At 35.7% G+C, this 23,800-nt stretch overlaps 1 protein-coding gene across 1 annotated transcript; it reads right to left on the bottom strand.

Annotated features, from left to right (window-relative positions):
- Positions 1-10,628: 10,628 nt before the first annotated feature.
- DMAC1 (distal membrane arm assembly component 1) lies at positions 10,629-12,007 on the bottom strand. Its single transcript, XM_081279751.1, has 2 exons — positions 11,683-12,007; positions 10,629-10,900 (listed from the first exon to the last, which is right to left on the bottom strand). The coding sequence occupies exons 1-2, from the start codon at positions 11,945-11,947 to the stop codon at positions 10,836-10,838; spliced, it is 330 nt and encodes a 109-aa protein (XP_081135877.1). The 5' UTR covers positions 11,948-12,007; the 3' UTR covers positions 10,629-10,835.
- Positions 12,008-23,800: the final 11,793 nt, after the last annotated feature.

Genomic DNA, 23,800 nt, shown 5'->3' with positions numbered 1-23,800 from the left:
TATGTGTGTGTGCATGAGTTGTGCATACATGCAAGTCAGTAAGTGAAAGCTAAATTCAGTAGGGGAAAAATCTTAAATATAAGAGGAGACCTAAGGGTAATTACAAAATCAGCAGAATTCTGTCAACTACAAGGCAAAAATAAAAAAACTATTAACTAGGAATAATGTTCCAACTAAAGTTTAAATATAGAGAAAGAAAACATTAGTTGCATGTTTTGTTTGTTTTGTTTTTTGGGGGATTGAACCCAGGGACACTTAACCACTGAGCCATATCCCCAACCCATCTGGTATTTTATTTATAGAAAGGGTCTCACTGAGCTGCTTAGGGCCTTGCTAAATTGCTGAGGCTGGCTTTAAAATTGTAAGCCTCCTGCCTCAGCCTCCAGAGCTGCTGGGATTACAGGAGAGTGCCACCACGCCCAGCTTAGTTGGAGTTCTTTAGAAAACCATGAAAGTTGAGTTAGAGAAACAAAATCAGTGGTAACTGTTGTCAGGATCATGGATGACTTTACAGAAAAAAGTAAATATATAATCAAAGTGTACCTGGAATATATTGCAGACTACCATTCCTAGGTGGGATGCTTCATTTAACCCCAATTATAAGAAGAAGCTGCTGGCAATGCCATGGAACAGTTAGGGTTCTGGAGGAATCATCATGGAAAGAACTGTCATGTGTCAAGTCAAAGATCAGGAAAGGAAAGGAGCCATGGAACAAAAGGTGAAATTCTGGGGAGAAGAAGATCTGATGGTTTGTGTCCAAATCAAAGGATTCAAAGCTGAAGTCTTATTGAACGAGAGTGTTGACTGGCAAGTTTGTTCCAAGAGATTATGATATTTATTCAAGGATCAGTACCATGGTAGTGTTTTTAGAAAGTTAAACTGGTTGCAAAGGAGAAAGAGTGTTTTCCAATGCAGAGAAAGTCCTGGCCTCAGATTGCCTAATGGCACCGCTAGGTGGACAGCTTCATTTTATGTGTTACACTACTTGTTTTTGAAAAAGTATAACTGGGTGAGAGAAGTAGGTGACATTGGTAGGATGTTCTGAACAGTTTCAGACTTATATATCCATGTATCTTATTCAGTCTACATAAAACAGCATGGGACAGGCAAGACAGGTAAGATCATTTCTATTTTTCAGATGAGGAAGCAGATATTCAATAAATGGTGGTAATAGTATTCAATGCAGGGATTTTATTTAGAGCTCGTGCTGAGGAGAAGCATGTCAGTCCCACAGTCAACTTGGAGAAATAGCATCAAGCATTGCAGGAAGCCAAAGCTGCTGTCAATTGCCCTCCTCCCCCTCAGCCATGGATATATTTAAACCAAGTAATAATAAAACAAACTGGCAGCTGGCACTTTCATAGTGCCAATTCTGGAGCCCCCTCACAGGAAAACTTTTTCTAGATAGAGATTTTCATTTCTCTTTTTATTTTTCATTTGCTGTTTACTTTAAAGTCACATTTTCTAACTAAGTAAAACATTTTAAAGTAAAAAAGTTGAAATGAATTGAACCAAATTGCAAACAAAAACACAACTTGAGCAATGTGCAGGTCATAAACTTTTTAAAAACAATTTATGCCTTCCTGGAATCTGCCTGCATGATGTGACCCGAAACACTCAGTCTCACATATACCAGTACACCAGCCACTCTACTTGTCCAGACCTCAAGATCTCAGTCAGTTGTCAAGAAAAGCGACACATTATTTATACTTTAAAAACAATGATGATGATCTCATTTCTGGACTGCCTAGCACATCATATTCACTAAATATGTATTAGTCTTCCATAAAATCTGGAGAATAAAACGATTCATATTTCACAAATTATAAAACTGAAACTTAGAAACTAAGGTAACCTGTTTAAGTACAAACACCTTGCAACTGGCTACTTCCAAAAACACATCTTTTGCCTGCATTGCTCTAGTTGCTCCAAACCTCTAAAAATAGATGGTGTGCTTCCTTCTGGAGACAAATCGAATTTCTGTTGCTTTAGGTAAAGCACAGTCTAAACTGCTTCCTACCCAGAAATGTAGCATAGAATGTACATATCCTCTTTAATTCCTTGAGAGCAAGTGTGGGCAAGAGCATCTCACAATGGTGCCAACTGTCAGAGCTCATGTGATCAGATCTGCTGTTTCCTGGGTGACTGCACAGTCTCAGAACCATCTGAAACTACTTTCCTCTCTTCATCTGTAGAATAAGAACTATGCAAAATGTCCTTCCCACTTTCTTGGGTTACTGTCAAGCGTATAAATGAATGAAAGAAAGTACCTTGTTGATTCCAAATCTCCCTACAAATGAAGTTGGTATAATTTTCTTCATCTAAAAGAGAATGTTGCCAAATTTTGGACATACTCATATCCAGCCATAATATAAACTACTCAAAGAGTTTACTCACCCCTCCGTCTCACTTCTAATAGCTGTACAGCAGACGCCACAAAGAAGGGATCACACTTTTGCTAAATTATGAGGAGGGACTGAATCTACTGGTGCTGCCAACATGTGCCAAATATGTCTCTCAGCTTGCTTCATCAGTAACAGGTGTTCACAGGCTGGCGAGAAGGGAGAGTGAGCCTCCCCCCAATTTGCCTGTCTTTCACTTGTCAAGGAGTTTGACAGGCATTTTGCAGTTCTCTGTCACACAGTTCTAAGCGTGGCTGCACGGCATGCTTCTTAAAGCAACCCAAGTCAAGGGACTCTGAGAATGCTGTCTTAGGAATTTCTGTTTGATGACATGCCCAGAGTGTTGGTAGCCCTTCTCTCGACATATGTCTGCTTCATTCATCCTCCTGATGGGTAGGCATGTAGGTCAAAAGTTTACTCACTGGTGAGTGGACTTTGCTCTGGGTTAAACATCAGATTTGACTTTTGTCCCTGTTTAAGGGCTAAAATATCCTTTCTCTTTGCTTCTAGGTACTCTGTGTATAATTCTAATCTATATCAAAATTACAGTTTTTAGTATCCATCTCTCCAACTAGGTACTCAGCTTCTTGAAGCAGGGGCTCTACAACACTCCAACACACTTAGCAGAGTGCCTAGTAATTTTAGACACAGCAAAATTTTCAATAGTTTGGGCAGTGTCAAACCACAAGTGACTTGGGTTCCACCAAAGAGCCAAGAGGAGCAAACTTTAGAAGGTGTTCAAGGGAGCAAGATAGAAAATATTTGATTAAAGTGGAAAGTCCCTAGTTAGAGGTAATCGGCAGTTAAGTTCCATTTTCCTGGGATGTGACCATTCACACTGATTTGGGTTTCAGTGTGCTAATGCAGAAACTCAAGGTGCTAAAGCTATTGTCAGCCAAACCACCTTCTAATTATCTTACCACTGGCATATAACAAGGCTTAATAAATATAATTGAAATGAATATGAATACAATGTATCTAGGTACCTGACAATTGTTTCCTTGAAGTAAATGAGGCCAGCTTTCTCCATGTCATTGAAAACATTTTGGTGATACCATGATCAGAATCTAGCATTGGGTTAGACTTGTAGAGCTTAATGGCTGCTTCTATAGTTGGTCATTATAGAGATAGTCACTTCATTGTGTTCACTGAACTTCATGTATGTGAAGTGCACACCATTTTTAAAAGATAAACCTCTAGGCATAGAGCAGAAGGTAAACTTCTAACGGTCTGCTTTGCCCACAACTGGTAGTATCTTTTCCTTTGTTGGAGCTTATTGTCATTCTAGACACAGCCTGTATAACATACTGGTTAATTCACATGACTAAGCCAGTATTATGCAGGGTGAAACTGAAGGATTTTCCTACTTTGGAGATAGATATACACCACCACCATCACCAGCAGCAATCACAACTGTTCCTTCAACTTCCAGTATTTTTGAATGCCTGCGCGGTTATGCACATTAGGAGAGAATAATCACATTTCATGCTTCAGGCCCCTGATTTGATCATGAAAGGGTCAGGAAAGAACTCTTCCCTTCCCTATAGAATTGTTTGGTTGGTCAGGTGCACTAATTGGGGTGAGAGGTTTCCAAATTCCTGTGAAGTATTAGGGGTGGACTTGTTGGAGCAATGGTCATAGCAGCTTCATAGTACTATTGGAGACAGTGCTACTTTTGTTTTTTTACTTTCTCAATTCATGATTGCTGGCTCTGTCTTTTATAATAAAATACAGAAATGAAGATTGTGGGGATAGAGAATCTTAATGCTCAAAAAGAATTTAGAAATTACCTAGTCTGATCATCTGACTTGACAGAGGGTGAAATTTATATTCTAAAATGGTAAGCAACTTGTCCAAAAGCATATTCGGGACTAGAAGTAGAAATGGGATTCAAACCTGGGTAGCAAGTCTTCACTCAAATGTTCTTTCCATGGTCTTATAGTTGAGATTCACTATACAAAGTCATTTAGGTTCCCCTAAACTTAAGGTCACCTCTGAAGGGCTTGTTAAAATATAGACAGGTAGGCTCCATCCTCAGAACTTCTCAGTCAGTAGTAAATGTGGCAAGGGGGGAGATTTGTGGGTGATGTTGCCGATGATATTAGTAGGGATAAAACCCTGAGAAAGAGAGACACCCATAAAGTTTTTCAATCCTTTATTCATTCATCAAATATTTACTGAACACCAACGAAGTGCCTTGCATGTTTGGTGCTGGGAATGGGGAGGGCAGCATAAAGAAAGACCAAAGCAGTTCTCTTCTTCTGGAGTTTACAATCAGTAAGGAGGGACAAATGCATACATAAGCAATTACCAGGAAATATTTTAAATCAGTGATAGAAGTCAGGACAGTGTTAATGGCTGCATGGCCCTGAAGGTAATGAAAGAGAGACTTTTCAGTGAAGGATTCACAGAAGAGGTGATATTTGGGCTGAATCTTGAAGGACAAGTGGGAGATGGAAGCTCGTCCAAAATAAGGGGGGTGGGGAAAGAAAGGGAAAAGTTAGGGAGATTCTATTAAAATAGAAGAAAGAAAGGGTATTGAGGGGGAAGGAGAAAGCAAAGGATAACGGAAGAACAGTGTAATGGATCTAACCAAACTTTCGTATGTACACATATAAATTATACTAAAGTGAATCTCAACAACATGTATATTCACATGACACTAACAACAACTACAAAACCCCTAAAAAATAAGAGTAAATAGCAGAAAGATTATTAAAGATAAGGAACAGGGGCAAGGGAAAAGAGAAATACTAGGGACTGAATTAGAGCAAATTTTATTTCATGTCTTTATAATTATGTAAAAATGAATCCCAATGTTATGTATTTCAATTTAAAAAAGAAAAAAAAACCCTTAAATGAAAAATATCCATGAAAACTACTGGTAAAAGCAAAGACAAATGCTATTCAAACAGAACTTCACTAACTTGCTACTTCCTGAAACCAGAATAGAGTATTAGGTGTTTGGTTTGCTTACTATGACTGTGATATCACAAACCACTACTGATTCTTTGTATTAGTTTTCCATTGCTATGCAACAAACTACCAAAAATTTAAAACAGCACAAACTTATTATCACCCCAGCATGACTACACACTCTGCTTAGGATCTCAGCAGGCTGAAACTAAGGTGATGGCCAAGGCTGTGGTTCACGGTTCTCTTAGGGTCCTCTTCCAAATTCACAGGTGGTTGGCAGAAATCCAATTCCTCACAGTTGTAGTAGAATTGAGGTCCTAAGATCCTAAGATCCTGTTTACCACATTTCCTGTCTGTCAACTACCCTCCTCATTTTCAGTCTGACTACAGTCTTGCTATGTGGCTCCCAAAGGCAGTTCTCAGCATCTATGTTTACTTTCTTCTAGGTTAGCAAAGAACTTCTGGAGCACTGACTCGATATCATGCTTCTCATTTCTGACTTAACTGATTTTGACCTTCTGACCAAGATTTGACAGGCTCATGATTAGCCCATTTGGATAATCTCATTTTAAGGTCAAAAGACTTTAAGGCCCACAACCTTAATTACATTTGCAAAATCCCTTCAAAGCAGCACAGAGAACAGTGTTCAACTGAATAACTGTCAGAAGGTGTGTTTATACCAGCAGGATGGGAATTTGGGGGATCCTAAGATCCTGTTTACCACATTCCTGAAGCATAAGCTAGATTCAGTCATAGGACTGAACAGTGATTTTCAGTGGCATTGTTGCCTTTAATACTTACTCCTTTGATTATTTCTATATACTCTACATTTGACTGTTGTTAAGTATTTGAAAGGCCAAGAGACATGCATTCTATAAGTGATATATTTTTCCCCATGTTCTTAGAATACCTCTGAATGATAGGTAATTACTTTCACCTCTGACTCTGTGCCCCTAACACCTATATAATTATTGGATCAGACTAGTATTTATCTGCATTTTTTTCAAAAAGGCAGTTTTTCAACTCAAAATTGCTATTTCTTTCATCAAGATTTGAGAAGTGTCAAGTTTAATCAATGTAGCCCTAGTGATATATCAGTTGAGGCCACGTCTAGTTTGAGGGGGTACTTGAACATATGCTTGCCCTGATATATATTTAAAAGTAATATATTTTGTTGTCACTGGCTTTTTTCAGGATGCCGCTGCTTCAGACATGGTAAGGCAGAGGAACTGGTAATAAAAAGGAGAAAGGAACAAATATTAAGCTGAGGGTGGAAGTGAAGTACAAATCATGGTTGAAATGCTCAACATTGAGGGCTTCCAGAAACAGTTGTTTCTGCAACTAGTCTCAGCCAGGTAGAATTCCAGAATGTCTGAGATTGGCCTGCATTTGGTATACTCTAGGGTTGCAAGCAACATGTCTCATCCATTGGCCTAGGAAAAAAGATATTCCTCATTGGATACACCCACCTACCAAGATCCTTGAGAGTCTATCTAAATTTGGGACTTTTAATATATTCACACATATTGCTAGCTGTTCAGACTCCAGATTAGTCAACACCTAAAAAATGGTGATGTTCTTGATTATCTCAAGCTGCCAAAGTTTATATCCATGATGTAAAGGTTGAGCTAATAGATATCTTGGACACTCATAAAAACCTCAGTGTTTACATTTTGGTTTCTGGGTTCCAAATAAAAGTTTATGTGCATTTTTAATTACTAATTTTTCTCTTCTCTCCTTATTCAAGAATTATGAACCTTTATAGATTCTTGTTTCCATGCTGTATAGAGATTGTAAAGCCTATAAATCATAGTTAATCAGCATTTTTATATTACTGAGTAATAATCCATTAATTCTTGAGCCTGTTTATTCTGCTTACCCCATCTAATTCTCAACACAAGGGAAGATAATGGGGGAACTAAGTGAATTTCCTACATTGAGAAATAGGGTGATGACATTTTTTCCCTGAAATCTCTGAGACTCATATTTAAAATAAACTAGAACTTCTGACTTAACACTGACAGAAATAAAATTTTGGTGTATATTTCAAAAGATGAAAAAACTACATTTTAAGTCCAAATTCTGACCTTTTCTTACACTACTTCCCACTTAACTGCCTATAGATGTTATAGGATGATACTTTGCTCATACCCAATTAAATTGCTCCAAGTCACAAAGAACTAAATATATTTGGTGAGTAGGCAAATATACTTGGAAAAACGCTTTTGCTTTTGTAAAATTTTAATTAACAATACTGAAGTTAGGCTAATAAACCTAAAATGGGCTTTAAATGTTAAAGAAAAATGAAGAACCACATATCTCTCACTTTATACCAAATTAAAAAGAAATGACTATGTTTGGGGAGCAATGAATGTCAAAAGACCAAATAAGCACAGAGCTAGGCCATCTTGCACCAAACTGTTAGCCAAGTTGTGAGTGCAAAGGAAAATTCTCAAAGGACATTAAAAGTACTGTCGTGGTGAATGTAAAAGTAAAAAAAATTCAACAGCCTTGTTGCTATAAGGAGAAAAGTTTTAGTTTTCTGGGCAAATTAAACCAGTTATGTTCCATAAAACAAAGCCTAATCTAAACCAAGACCCTATTTCTCAATTCTATGAAAGCTGATGGGAAGCTGCAGAAGAAAACTCTGAAACTAGCAGACTGGCTCAGGTTTAAGAAAAGTCAGCATCTCATAACATCAAAATTCACACTGAAAAACAATTGCTAATGCAGAAGCTACAGCAAGTTATCCAGAAGATCTAGCTAAGATTATTGACAGTGGCTACACTAAACAACAGATTTACAATGCAGACCAAGTAACCCTATATTAGAAAAAGATGCCATCAGGGACTTTCATAGCTTGGAAAAGTCAATGCCTGGCTTCAAAGTACAGATTGACTTTCTTGTGAAGGGTTAATACAGCTGGTAACTTTAAGTTGAAACTAAAACTTGTTGTTTACTATTCTGAACATACAAGGTGCCATAGAAATTATACTAAATCTGTTGTGCTCTGTAAATGGAATATTACTGGATACCAGCACATATGCTTACAACATAGTTTACTTAATCTTTTAAAGCCCACTGTCAAGATCTACAGCTCATGAAGATTCCTTTCAAAATATTACCACTCATTGACATTACAATTGGTAATCCAAGAGCTCCAATGGACATATACAAATTTGTTTTCATATCTCTTAATACAACATCCTGTCTGCAGCCCACACGTTAAGGAATAATTTTGACTTTCAAATCTTACTTAAGACTTTCATATCATGAAGTTACATGTGTTGAAGGCAACAATTCTTTTGATGGATTTGAGCAATGAAAGTTGAAAATCTTCTGGAAAGGATTCACCATTCCTCAATGCCATTAAGAATATCTGTGACTTAGAGAAGGCTAAAGTATCAAAATGAACTGGCATTTGGAAGAAGTCTATTCCAACCTTCATGGACAACTTTGAGGGGTTCAAGATTTCAGTGGAGGAAGTAACTGTGGCTGTATTGAAAACAACAAGAACTAGTATTAGCAATGGAATCTGTAGATGTGATTGAATATCATAATAAAACTTAACAAGGAGTTCCTTCTCATGGCTGATCAAATAAAATGGTTCCTTGTGATGGAATCTACTGGTTGAAATGACAATAAGGGGGTTCAGAGTATCACATAAACTCAGTTGATAAAACAGCAGCAGGGTTTGACCTCAAACCTGAAGAAGTTGTACTCTAAGTAAAATGCTACTAAACACTGCACACTACAGAGAAGTCTTATTTTAAGAAAATTGCATTTAGCGATTACCACAATAACTCAGCAGCTATGAACACTAAAGCAAGACTCTACACAAGCAAAAAGATTAGAAGTTGCTGAAGGCTCAAGTGATCATAAGCATCTTTTAGCAATAACCTTTTAAATATAACAGTTTTTCAGACATGCTGTTGTGCATTTGTCACTGTACTTACTACAATGTAGTGTAAACACACTTTATATGTACTGGGAAACCAAAAATCTGACTCATTTTACTGTAGTGGTCTAGACCCAAACAGCAAACTTCCAAGTTCTACCTATATATTAGTTTAAGATTTATGCTATTTCTACAATAGGTCAAGTCAAAATCAGAGAATTGGAATTATGTGTTTTTGGCTTAATCTAAGTATGGTTGTCCATCAACAGAATGACTAGCCTTCTAAAGTAGGGGCAACTTGATTCATAGGTATTTTAGGGGATAAATGACCGTGTATCACCTGCTTTGTTGGTTTCTAAATCCTTTCCAAATTAAAACTTCTATATTCATTATCATCTTATAACAGAATTGTACATTTTACATAAAGAATAACTTGCTGTCTACTTTACGTTGTTTGAAATGTCTTCCATCTCAATTGCTTAAGACATATATAGTACTACTCATATAGTGATCAGGATGTACACACTTTATAAGAGTCTTGATGTCACCACAAGACTTCACAGACTTAGGTACTTCTATATGAAGCTAAGTAAAAGCCTTAAAAGTACTACCTGATTAACAGGTCTTTCAAAACATATGCACTATGAGTAGCAGCTGAATTTGAGAATAACTTTCTGCTTTGAAAAAAGCTACATATAACTTTATGGAGAAGCCACGGTATCTAGAGGGGGTGGGAAACCAATAAAACAAAACAGAAAGAAAAAACCCAATGGGAGCAAGTGAAACGTTTTCTTAGAAATGAACTAATTTTGAGTTTTTATCTCAAAAACTTCTCAATTCCATTACAAATATTTCTTGTTCTTATGAAAGAAATCAAAGGATGTTTTTTTACTAAACGTTTTGAATTTTTCTTAAATTTTATTATGGCATTCAAATCTTTCATTGTATATTGACATTTATGGTTGTTTCATCAAAGTGATTCTTGACTCCTTGTACCATTCTAGTTCTGAAAGACTAGAACAGGTAAACCAGACAAAAACAAGTACTAGATACAGCACTGATTTTCTGAATAACCCTGAGAAAATCACTTGGATTATTGTTTTAAGGCTTATCAATAAAAAAGTCTGATTAGCAATGAAGCTCTCATGAAATGATGAATTTAAAAACACCTCGGAAAGCATAAGGAGTATTCAGATCTAGTTTCACGTGTTTATCAAGGATTAGGCTGATAACAGGTGTTAATCCAATTACAGGATAAAAAGAACTATAATTAGGAAATAAAATAGCTCATTTTACTGTTGGCTTATCATTTCCTTCATTTTAATATTAACAAATCATAATTTAACTAAATTCAATTATATTTAAGTAAAATTTAAATTATACCCTCCTTCCCCAGATAGGACACAGAATCATTTTCTTCTCTAAGGGATTTATTGATCCCTCTGAAACCTGACAAGAAAGCCAAGGTATGACAACCAACGTTTTCATTGTTTTTCAGTCTTGTAGTATTCCCAATAGTGAAGACAAAGCTCCTCCACATGTCTGTCCAGAACAACCATAAATCCCATGCTTCCTGTGTAATGGGTCCAGGGCTAAGAGGTGACAAGTTCATTGTTCATTCAAACAACCCGGTAGGCCTTTCCTTTAGGGTCTGCCAGGATAACTATACCCCAACAAGCAATGCCTGGAGGGGGGAAAAAAAAGCATATTACTTATATGTCACAATTTAGTTTACCAAGTGCTCCACATGCCATCTTATTTAACTGTTACAACATTACTAGAAGATATATTAACATTATATATTTCGAATAGGAGCGTGAAGCTCAGAAAAAGAACAAAAAAGTTCAGAAAGAAAGAAAATACCCTATTATCTTCCAAAGCAAGTAGTTTTAACAAAGGTAAATGATTTAGACAACCTGACTGACAAGATAAGAAATCTGAAAACCTAAAAATCTATTCACTTAGAAAACTGGTTTGTAAAGATAAAGGAACACATGACTGTAAGACATTTTGGCAAACAATATTGTGGATTCCCATTACCCAGCAGTGCATCAAGTAGATGGGGTTTGAACTTGAACCTGCAACTAAAATCTGGCTTCCAAGCCCAAGTGCCCTCACTCTAACATTCTCCAAGAGAAAGAAAAAGAGAAATTTTGGGGGCCAGATAAACCTGGGATGGAAAGCCAGCTGTCACTTTCTGTCCAATCCACTTAGCTTCATTTTACCCGAAAATAAAATGGGAACAGTGTTAATACCTCTAATCGGTATTGTAAGGATTTTAAAAACTGAAATTAATAAGAGTTCTCATAAAATACTGTTTTCCTTTTTCTTTTCTTTCCTCTAAGGCATCGCAACTTCTCCCTGCCCAGGGCCTACGTTGGGGCGCCCCGCCCCTCCAGCTCACGTGGCTGTTGGGTTTACCTCACCCCACCACCCCAGCCCAAGCGGCACTGCCCCGGCTCTCACTGATGCCGATGACCATCTGGGCAATAGGGCCTGGACCCGGAGCATATCCGAGCTTCATAGGCTTCCGCGCCACCAAGTACACGTAAAGGCCTGCCCCTGTCAGTCCCGACCCGGAGAGCACCCGGCAACTCCAGCAGTTATTAAACATAGGCGCTTGCTCTGGGGAGGTCGGCGCTTCGGACGCATCTGGGGGAGCGCGGGAAGCGGCCACCGGAGGATCCTCGAACTTCTTAGGCTGCAGAGGCCGGAACAACGAAGAACCCATGTTCTGGGAATTGGCCCAGTCGTGACAAAACTTCGGTTTGAACTGACGTAAAAGATGCGGCCGGAAAGCAGAGCGCAGTGCGCCGGAAAATCCCAAGGGCGGCTGGGAAATGTAGTTTTCGCCTGAGTCGCTGTGTCGCTAGGGCGCGAAAGAGGCGAAAGAGGCGGAACTGCTAGGGTGGATTTCAACGGCTGCAACCTTGGTGTGTGCAACCCCCATCTCTTATTAGTTTATAGAGATTTCGACTTAGCCGCCATTCTTTCCCCTTCCCCCCTTTATTGGTGCCGGGGATTGAACCCAGGGGTGCTTTAGCACTGAACTGCATCCCCTGTTTTTTCAGTTATTAACTTTGAGAGAGGGTCTCACTAAGCTGCTGAAGCTGGCCTTGAACTTGCAATCCTCCTGCCCCAGTATACCGAGTTGCAGGAATTACAACCAGTACTCTTCTTACTAGGTGTCTCAACTTTCGGCCTCCTTCGAGAAGTCTGGAGTAAGTCTCTGGGTTTACTGTGTAACATAAACTGTGAAGCCCTGGGTATGCCACGTCTCCTGCTCAGAGACTTGTGTCTTGAAGGGTTAAGTGTTATATATTAACTATATGCTAGATACTTTGCTAAGCAGTTCTCTGCATTATGTGATTTCCCAATTCAGTATGACAGTTTTCTCAATAAATGACACAACTGATTAAGTAACAACCATAGTTGAAACCAATGTCTGCAGATAAAAGAGTCACATCTCTCAAACTCCACCTGCATATGTTGTGACAGCAGTACGCAAACGTGATTAAGATATTGGAAGTAGATTTGAATTACCTGGATAAATACTTTCAATTTCTCTTTACCTTGTTTCTTAAAGACATGCTCTCAATTTGTCGTATTCGTGGTTTCTCTTTGAAAGCACTGGAGAAAATTCCATGCAAAATCAGGTGAATAGATTTGAGGTGTTAATATAAGATTTGTTTTTGCAGGTTTACATTCTTATCCCTTAAGAAGGACCTTTTAATTCTGATTGTATCTTTATGAGTCAATTTCTTTATCATGCACTCCCAACTCATTTCACTTTTTATTTTCTTTGGGTATAGTTGAATATATATTTCTTGTGCTGGGTTGTTCCCAGAGAATTACTGGTAAGAAAGAAAGGTATTTAGAGTTCAAAGATTGTCTCTGTTGGAGGAGACTGGTTAAAAAAAAAATAGGACTCTAGGTTTAAACTTTTCTTCTTTAGGTTAGCTTTAAAAAAATTAACATGTTAAAAAATGCGTTACTATATTTTTTAAAAATGGAAGTGATTTGGGGAAGACTGAAAAAGGAAAAAATAAAGACAGGGATAAATAGGCAAAATTATAATAGAATACTGAGTTGACCTGCTGCATAATTTCAAAGACACTCTCTGATAGATACATAGATAGATAGATAGATACATAGATAGAGATATTCATATCTCTATTTATATAATTTTTTCTATACATATCTAAAGATAGATATGTGTTATCTGTCTCCATTCCTTGTATATTAGAAAGACATTTGGGGAGCACACCTGGCTGTATTACTATGAGGCCACCATACAACATAAAGAATATTACTTGTCCTCTTTGGCTCTTATTCATCCACTGTCTAAAATGAGATTCAAACTAGGCAGTCTCTTTCTTTTCTGACTTGAAAGTCCTGTTATTAGGAATTTCCCTTCTAACAACACTGTGGTGCCATACCAAATGAATTCAGTAGTATTTCACTTAGAAATTAATATTTTATGGCTGCTGCTTCTTACTATGTCTGATACAATGTTCTACAATGCATTCAATTTATTCTTATTTACATGGTACAAAAATATCATTTGACAGTCATTTGGCAAACATTTTTATTACACATCCTTAGAGAAGAAAAAAGATTGAGCACACACTAACATTTATGCATAGTTGTTACTTATAAATTATCTATTTATATACTACCTTATACAAGGATAAGGTAAAACAATAGAAATAAAAATGTAAATATTTTCTCCTCACAATGTATGGGCTCATGCACCTTCATGGATAGCATGTTATTTGACATAATTTTATTCATATTTTATCCAGAAACTTGCCATCTGTACTGTGCTTATTACAGTTGAGAATATCAGAAAGGCCATCCTTTTATTTTTTTATTTTTTAAATTTTTGTATTAGTGAATTATAGTCATGCATAATAGTTGGATTCATCTTGAAAAAACAATACATGCATGAAATTTAATTTGCTCTATTTCAATCCCCAGTGCTCTCACCTTTCCTTCCTTCCTCCCTTCCCTGTTGCCCTTCCTCTACATTTCCTTTGCTCTTTCACTCATTTATCTATTTATTTATTTTTAATCAGTGCCTTATAGATACACATAAGGTAGAATTCACCGTGAGATACACACACACACACACACACACACACACACTCACGCACACATTTATACATGTAGCATAATTTTGTCAAATTAATTCTGCATTTTCTTCGCTTTCTCATCCTTCTTCCCTCCCTCTAATCTTCTACTCACTGATCTTCCCTACACCTATGATATCTGACAACTCTTCCCCACCCCTCGCCTTTTTTCCCTCTTACTTTCCTTTAGTTTCCACAAGTGAGAGAAAACATTTGACCTTAGATTTTTGTGATTCTGGCTTATTTGACTTAGCATGATAATCTCCAGATCCATTCATTTACTATCAAATAGCATAATTTCATTCTTCTTTATGGCTGAATAAAGGTCTGTTGTGCAGATATACCACATTTTCTTAATCCATTAATCTATTGATGGGAATCTGGGATGATTCCATAATTTGGCCATTGTGAATTGTACTCCTATAAATGTTGAAGTGGCTGTATTGCCATAGTGTATTACCATAGTATTTCAGCTAATTTTAGTTCTTTTGGATAAATACCAAGGAGTGGGATAACTGGGTTATATGGTGGCTCCATTTCTAGTTTTCTGAGGAGTCTCCATACTACTTTCCAGAGTGGTTATACTAATTTGCAGTCCCATCAGGAATGTATCAATATATCTTTTTCCCACATCTTTGCCAGCATTTATTATTGTTTGTATTCTTGATAATTGCCATTCTTACTGGAGTGAGATGAAATCTTAGTGTAGTTTTGATTTGCATTTCTCTGATTGTAATAAATATTGAACATTTTTCATATATTTTTTGGCCATTTGTGTTTCTTTTTTTGAGAAGTATCTATTTAAATTTTGCCAATTTATTGATTGCATTTTTTATGTTAATCTTTTTGTGTTCTTTATATATTTTTCATATTAATACTGCATTGGTGGAGTAGCTGGCAAAGATTTTTCTCCTGATATGTAGGCTCTCTCATCACACTCTTAATCATTTCCTTTCCAATCATTCCTTTGCTTTATTATTATTTGTATTCTTGATAATTGCCATTCTTACTGGAATGACATGAAATCTTAGTGTAGTTTGATTTGCATTCCCTGATTGTTATAAATATTGAACAGCATCTATTGAGGTTATCGTGATTTGATGATACCATAAAATTTGATGCCATCTCACTTATTGATTCTTAGTTTTATTTCTTGAGTTTTAAGGGTTTTGTTCAGGAAATCAGTGCTTGCACCAGTATGTTAGACTGTTGATCCTATATTTTCTTCTAACAACTACAAAGTTTCTGGTCTAATTCCTAAGTGTTTGGTTCACTTTGATTTGACTTTTGTTCTGGGTGAGAGATAGGGGTCTAGTTTCAGTCTTCTACACATGAATATCCAGTTTTTCCAGCACTATTTGTTAAAAAGGTGGTCTTTTCTCCAACATATATTTTTGGGACCTTTGTCAAGTATCAGTGACTGTAACTATATGGGTTTGTCTCTGTGTATTTTATTTCATCCCATTGGTCTTCATGTCTATTTTGATGTCAATACCATGCTGATTTTGCTATTATAGCTCTGTAATATAATTTTACATGAGCTATTGTAATGCTTTCTGCATCACTCTTCTTGTACAGGATTGCTTTCGATATTCTGCATCTTTTATTCTTCCAAATGAGTTTTAGGACTGTGTTTTCCTAGTTCTGTAAAGAATGGCATTGGTATTTTCATGGTAATTGCATCTAATCTGCATAATGCTTTATAATATGGCTGTTTTGACAATATTAATTCTGCCTATTCAAGAACATGGGAGGTCTTTCCATTTTTTAGACATAGGATCATGTAATCAAGCAGAGATACTTTGACTTCTTTTCCTATTTGTATCCCTTTAATTTCCTTCTTTTGCCTAATTGCTCTGGCTACAATTTCAAGAACTATATTGAATAGGAGTGGTGAGAGTGAACATCCTTGTCTTGTTCCTGAGTTTTAAAGGAAATGCTTTCAATTTTTCTTCATTCAGTATGATGTTGGCTTCCAGTTTGTCATATATTAGACTTGATAAATAATATTGAGGTAAGTTCCTTTTGTTCCTAGTTTTTTCAGCATTTTAAACATGAATGGGTGCTGAATTTTACTAAAGGCGTTTTCTGAGAGCATCTGTTGGGTTGATCATGATTGTTGTCCTTAATTCTATTTATGTGGTGATATAACATTCATTGATTTGCATATGTTAAACAACCTTGCATCCTGGGATGAAACTCACTTGATCATGGTGTATTATTTTCTTGATATGTTTTTGAATTTGGTTTGCTAATATTTTATTAACAATCTTTGCATCTATGTTCATTAGGGATATTGTTCTGAAGTTTTCTTTCCTACATATGTTTTTGCCTAGTTTTGGTATCAGGGCTATACTGGCTTCATAGAATGAATTTTCAGTGTTTCCTCCCTTTCAATTTCATAGAATAATTTGAGAAAGACTGATAAAAAAGTCTAGTAGAACTCAGCTGAGAATCCATCTGTTCCTGGACTTTTCTTTATTCCAAGGCTTTTAATTGTTGTTTTGATGTCATTACTTGATATTGTTCTGTTGAGGTTTTCTATATTTTCCTGGTTCAATTTGGCTAGGTCATATATGTCTAGAAATGTGTTAATGTCTTCTAGATTTTCTGGCTTATTGGAGTATAAATTTTCAAAATGTTTCAAATGATCCTCTGGATTTCAGATGTGTTTATCTCCTTTTTCATCTCTAATTTTGTTTATTTGAATCTTCAGGAGAAGATATCTTTAATTCTACAAATAAATACCATTAAAACAACCCACAACACAATTTCCAAATAACATGCAAGTTTTAATTTTAGTCTCTATTTCTTTAAAATATGTTCCTGAAGATGATTGTTCACTTATAATTTCCTCAAATTATCTCATGCTTTTTATGTTATTTTATTGTGATATTCCTCCAAAATTCAACAATGACTTCTATATAACCCAGGTCTTACACTACACATAGCACAAATTGAACTTGAGGTGGACAAATACAATTTTGATTGGAAAATTATTGAACTTGTTGGCACCTCTTGACAAAAATGAAACAGAAGAGTCTAAGGATAAGAGTAGAGGTCCATGAAAGCAAGCAAAACTATAATCATAAGAGGACTGTGCATTTGAAGGGAGGGAAAAAGAAGGTTGAATGCTAAATTTACCTAATTTTATTCTCTATTGTATTCCTTTCTCTTACAACTTGTTATCACTGTAGTTTCTTTTGGCACTTAGGATGCACAAGGCCCTGTGACTTTTCCTGTGTATTAATAAATGTAAAAAGTTAAAAATTATAAAATGGTATGTACTAAAATGTGTCTTTCACAGTCCTGTCAACCAGCCACTCACTTCCCTAGCGACCACTGTTAATGTTTCTTGTTTGTCTTTTCAGAGATATTGACATATACCTGTATTCTCTCCTCCAATAATTTTAGAGTGCATTCCATTTTCTATCATTCACTATGTAAAGAATTTCTTCATTCTTTTATATGGCTCATAGTATTCCATTATGTGGACGTACTCTGCTATATTTAACTGGCCTCATATTGGTGGATATTAGTGTACATTTAGGCTGTTTCTACTCTTGCTATTACAAATAGTGCCACAAGAAATAGCTCTGTATACATAATATCACAAAAATATGAATATATATCTTAGAATATATTTCTACAAGAGTATCAAATGTAAAAACTTGATGGACATTACCAAATTGTCCTCTACAAAAGTCGTACCAATTTACATGCTCCCCAACAAGTATGCAAATGCATGTTTTCTCTACTCTGTTCTCCACAATGGTGAATTATTGAACTTTGATCTCTGCCAATCTGATTGTTGAAAATGATTTATCCTTTTCTTCTTATGAGTGAACTTCTTAATGCATAAGTAAGGGCAATTCATATTTCCCTTTTGTGAATTGTCTCTTTTTTCCTATTTTTCCATTTGAATGTCTTTTTCTCATTCATGTCTAGGTCTATATCACATTAGGGGGGTTAATATTGTGACTGTAATATAAGTTCATATATATTTCTCCCAATTTGATATTTATCTTTTCATATTGTTTGCTTTACTTTTTTACCATTCACATTTTTAAAAACATGTAGTTGAATTTATCAGTTATTCCTCTTATAAATTCTAGGTTTCATGTCATAATTAGAAGAACCTTCCACCTTTTTTAATTTCTCATCTTCACTTTTTTTAACACTTAAAATATTAATACATTTAGAATTTATCCTGTTTTTAGGTGTCAGGAATGAAATCAGATATTTGTTTCCCTTCAGAGGCTGTCCAGTTTTTTCAACACTACTTATTACAAAGCCCCACTATGAGTTTTTCTAAAATACCATATACATATTTATTTTCATTCTTGGATGTTCTATTCTGTTTCATAATCTGCCTGTTGGTTCATATGCTCACATCACACTATTTTAATTACTAAATATAGTACTTTAAGACTGGTTCTTCTCTATTAACTTCTGTTACAGCCTTTTTTTTTTTTTTTTGGATGCTTTAGCTGTTTTTCCACATGAATTTTTACTCTGTTTGGTTATTTTAACAAAATGTCACTGACATAATTCTTAGACATATATTGACATCATAGGTTAATTTAGGGAGAATTGACATCTTTATGACACCAAGTCACCTGAGGACATGGAATGCTGTTTCTTTTGTTTATATCTTTCTTTGTATGCCTGTGTAGCATTTTATATTTTTTTTGTAATGATTTCACACATTTCCTTTCAGACATTTTATCCTTTGTCATTGCAAATAAGAGATTTTTCCTTCTATTGTATATTCTAATTCATTGTTTAAATATAAGAAGTCTCTTTATTCCCACAAATCATAATATTGACTTATCAGTGCAGTCTGACGATCCTCTGAAATGTGGCTGGTAGTAGTTGCCTTTTTGTGCTATCTTTGTTGATTTGGGGAATCACCAGTAAGCCTGCTTCAAGAAAGAATTTGGAAGCATTTCTTCTTTCTCTATACTCTGGGGCAGTTTAAATACCACTGAAGTGAATGTATGGTGGAATTTTCCTGCAAGATTTTCTAGTCCAGGCACTTTATCACTTGGAGGTTGGGAGGGAGAAGGACTGTTCTTTGTCACCTTTCTCTATTTGTGTTTTGGAAATCCATTTAAATTTTCTTTTGGGTGAACTACATGTTTCTGGAATATTATCTGTTTCATGCTAGTTTTGAGGTTTGTTTTCAGTGAACTGAGAAAAATCTCTTATAATTCCTTTGTTTAATTTAATAATATTTGTTGAGCCCATCTGTGCTACTTCATATAGGAAAAGGGAGCTTTGCTAAGGAACTTGAGCTAGGTTGATTGTGATGGATTATCTGGTCATTCTCTATATGCAATAAGAGACATGCAAAGAGGGATTATATGCAGGAAAAGATGCAGCATGACCACAGAAACAGAGATTGGAGAGATGCAGCTATGAGAGATGCAGCTATGAGTTAAAGACTACTGACACTCACCAGAAACTGGAAGAGGCAAGAAACAAACTCTCCAGTGGGAATTTGATCCTGCTGTCATCTTGGTTTTGGAGTCTGGCATCCAGAATTATGAAAGAATAAATTTCTGTTGTTTAAGCCATCAAATTTGTGAAAATTTTGTTATAACAGTCACAGTAAACTAATATATGTACTTGATTAAACTTGTTTCAAACTCTGTACTCAGGAACTGTGGGCTAAGGCAGAAAAGTATGATTGCTTGAGACAACTCTTTCTTTTTAAAAAGCATTTGTGTTACTCCACTATTTTCTGACATTGAACATTGCTGTGGAGAATTCTGAGGCCGGGGAAATTCATTTTCTAATGTAAGTGACTAGATCTTTTTGTCTGAATGCCCAAATAATTTTCCTTCCTACTTTCCTAGAATTATTGAAGTCCAGTAACATCTCTTTTGACTATTCTTGTTCAATTTTTCCCAGTCTTAAGCAATACTTTTCTATATAAATAGATTCTTTTATTTCAGAAATATTTATCAGAATTATATTCTTTGTAAAGCACAATTACTTTATTACTTTCTTGTAAATTAATACAGTCAACTAGCATTGCTTCTACTCCCTCATTATTCAATTTAAAAGACAATTTGTTGACTATTTTAAAATAATGAAGTATACAATACACAAAAGATTATGATTAATCATGTAGACTGGAAAGATAGAGCAGAGTTAATCATTTGTTTTCTTTCTTATATATTAGAAATAAAATTCTGTGAGTCTTAATATTATCTTTATGTTAAAGTAGTACACATTTTGGTTCATTATAGTTTCACCTACAAAGGTATGTAATTTACCTACCTCATAAGAATTAATAAGAAAATGAATACAGAGAGCCTTTTGGTTTCATGTTAAATTTGATAGTGAATTATCTTTTATGACATTCTAGAATAACTATGTAAAATATCTTTACACACTTATAACCCTAAGAAAAGAAAAATAATTGTTTCTTGTAAAAAGCATCTCAGTGACCATTTGCTTGTACTATGATAACTGAACCTCAAGGAGTTTAGTATCTTTCAAATCTATATTTTTTAGCTTTACTTGACAGAGCAGATATGCTTCATTTCTTGTCATGAATTTGCCTTTTATCCTGAAATATTGACAGATTACATACTTCTTTTTTTTTTAACCAAGTGTTTTTTTTTTTTATTGGTTGTTCAAAACATTACAAAGCTCTTTTTTTTGAGAGAGAGAGAGAGAGAGAGAGAGAGAATTTTCAATATTTATTTTTTTTTAGTTCTCGGCGGACACAACATCTTTGTTGGTATGTGGTGCTGAGGATCGAACCTGGGCCGCACGCATGCCAGGCAAGCGCGCTACCGCTTGAGCCACACCCCCAGCCCTACAAAGCTCTTGACATATCATATCTCATACATTAGATTCATGCTTCTGAGAGTACTGCTGGGGTCATAGTTTTCCTCATGTTGTTGTTTTTTATGAAGTATATTATTTCCTCCACCTTCATAAATGTCCTTCCATTTTACTTAATTATATATGAATCCTTTCAGAATATTCTCAAAAAGAATGTTTCCCCAAGAATTTCTCTAAAAGAAATTTTGGAGATGGAAAATTAAAGACAGGAAAATTGAGTATTGAAATGCCCTTGGCTTTCCTTAAAGTTGGTTCAAACTTTACCAGATTGATGGTGATGTTGAAGTTTTTAAAATGTGGTAATAAACCCCAAACTCTTATTTTTTTCCTCCAAAATCAGCATCTACTTATGGCTCCTTTTTTATTGGATCTTTTTAAAGGACTGGTCTTTCAAATTTTTAGTTGTTCATTTTTTTTTCTCTTACTCTTCAATTCTTAGCTTCAAAGAACTCCATATGTCTCCTTAGATAAGCACTTTTGCAATCTATCCCTTTGTATTTGAACATCTTTTGGAATTTTGCTTTCAGCATATGTCTCTCCCGGTTTATTCTGTTGCTGAAGCAAAATATAGTTCCTTGTAAAGGACTCCCCTTGAGTTTTTGCAGGTGTATCTCTGTGATGAGCCTCCATTTCTAAGAAAGAAAGACAAACTGCTACCTCCCACAGCAGAAGGTTGGGAGATACTAGCATGATGAGGAGCTATCCATATTCTTTTGGATTTTTCACATGGTTTTCTCCTTCTCACTCATCTAGAATGCCCAGTAACTGCATCATGTGAGGATTCCTTTGTCATTATAGTGATAACTGGTTTGTTCAGACCATATCAATTCATTAGTTCAGAAAGATAAATATTTACCCTTTTGTGACAACAAATCACCTCTACGAATTTCCCTGAAGCAAATAGTCTGTTCTCCTACTTTGTTAATGAGTTCTATTTGAGAGAAACTTTATTATTTCCAAAGAAGTTGGAGTGATGGGTGATGTAGCATCAGCAACATGGAGGAATAATAATAAGGACGTGTGACATTCTTTGGCCCCTCTCCTGTGCTGTTGGATAATACCCCCAGTGGGATAATAGCTATATCACTTTTTACCCTGTATTATTGCCAATGGGGTCTACCTTTTCAACATTTGTTTTACCTTTTCTTCAAGAATTCAAAAAATATCCTTGTATCTTATTTCATTTTCTCACTAATCCTTTTCATCTTTTAAATTTTATCTTTGTTCCTTAACTTGTTTATGGAATTGCCTGTTCTCTCTTGGATTCCTCTGTTTTTGTCCTTATAAATGTAATGGTTTCATTTTTCTCCCACTGCTTTTATTGAGCTCTGACAACTCATATTTTATCTTTTCCCGCTGTCTAATCATCTCATTCCTAAGTTCTTTTATTAGTCCTTTGGACTTCTGCTTCATAGACTTGATAGCTTCCTAATGTTTTCAAAATTCAGGGAGCAACATTTGGTCATGGTGTTTATATTCTCCCTTACAATATTTTTCTGAATGTTTTTATGAATCTAACATTTATTTTTCTTGTTTCTTGTATTCTGCCCCATTTTTCTTACTGTATCTTTGACTGCTCTTTTTTTTTTTTTTTTGGCGTCTTGTTTAATTAAGTGTCTTCTAAAGGGTGAGTTTTCCTAGCTATCAGGAGGAGATATATATTGGGACAGAACTGAGCTGAGTTCCAGGTCAGTTGCAATTATCCTCATAGTTCAGGGAGTGGTGTGAGTTCCTGTCACCTCCTCATCTCCCTAACAAGTAGAATAGGCAGCTTTGAATAGATCTCACAATTCAAAGTCTGTTTCTCCTGTACTGCTAAAGAGATCATGTGCTTCCTGTACTTGGCTTGACAAATACAGTCAAATTGTCTATCTGAAATGAATGTCCATTATTAAACCCTCACCCCTACTGGATAGTTTTCACATCTTTTGTTGCTTTCTATTTTAAGTAATTCATATAGTTTTGATGTTTTATATATGTATTTATTATTTCCTAAGTGTACTATCCACGAGTGGACTATTGGAGTTTATTCACTTTAAAACATTCTCATACTGTTTAGCATGATGTCTTGTACCTAAATGGTACTCAGTAAATATCTGTTTTATTAGATTTATATATCATCTTGGGCTCAGGTTTGATAAAGTACTTTCAGTATTAAGGGTACACATTAGTAAATTCAGGTTTCCCTTTTGTTTTAGGTAGTTTGAACTGACAAGAGACTTGAAAACTAAACAATTGAAAAAGACATTCCCTAAAGGTAACCATCAAGTGTAATAAGGCTCAAGTCAAATGGCCCAGCTGTCACAGTAAAATACAGCCTATTGACTTCCTTCTCACTAGGGAAAAGCACTGCATGCCACTTACCACAGACAGAATGGAGAGACAGTATCACCCCAAGAACTGCAGGAGGGAACGCTCTGTGCAGCTGAGAGAAAGGCACAAAATAAATCTGGCTGGTAGTAGACAACCAGATGTGTTTATAAGGGGTATGGGTGGAAGACATAATTATCTTCCTTTAAGGGTGAAAAAGGTAAATAGCACCATAGTTAAAATCTAAATGAGGTGACCAACAGCATTTTCTTAATCACTCA

Source organism: Spermophilus citellus, assembly GCF_964194105.1.
Source record: "Spermophilus citellus genome assembly, chromosome: 2".
Classification (NCBI taxonomy): domain Eukaryota; kingdom Metazoa; phylum Chordata; class Mammalia; order Rodentia; family Sciuridae; genus Spermophilus; species Spermophilus citellus.
The sequence above is the reverse complement of the archived record's forward strand: the minus strand, read 5'-3'. Positions and strand labels throughout refer to the sequence as shown.

Excerpts from the sequence above, each read along its gene's own strand:
- DMAC1 (XM_081279751.1), bottom strand. The coding sequence starts at position 11,947 with ATGGGTTCTTCGTTGTTCCGGCCTCTGCAGCCTAAGAAGTTCGAGGAT. Across the intron at positions 10,901-11,682 it reads CCAGATGGTCATCGGCATCA|GCATTGCTTGTTGGGGTATA; the intron begins GTGAGAGCCGGG and ends TCCCCCCTCCAG.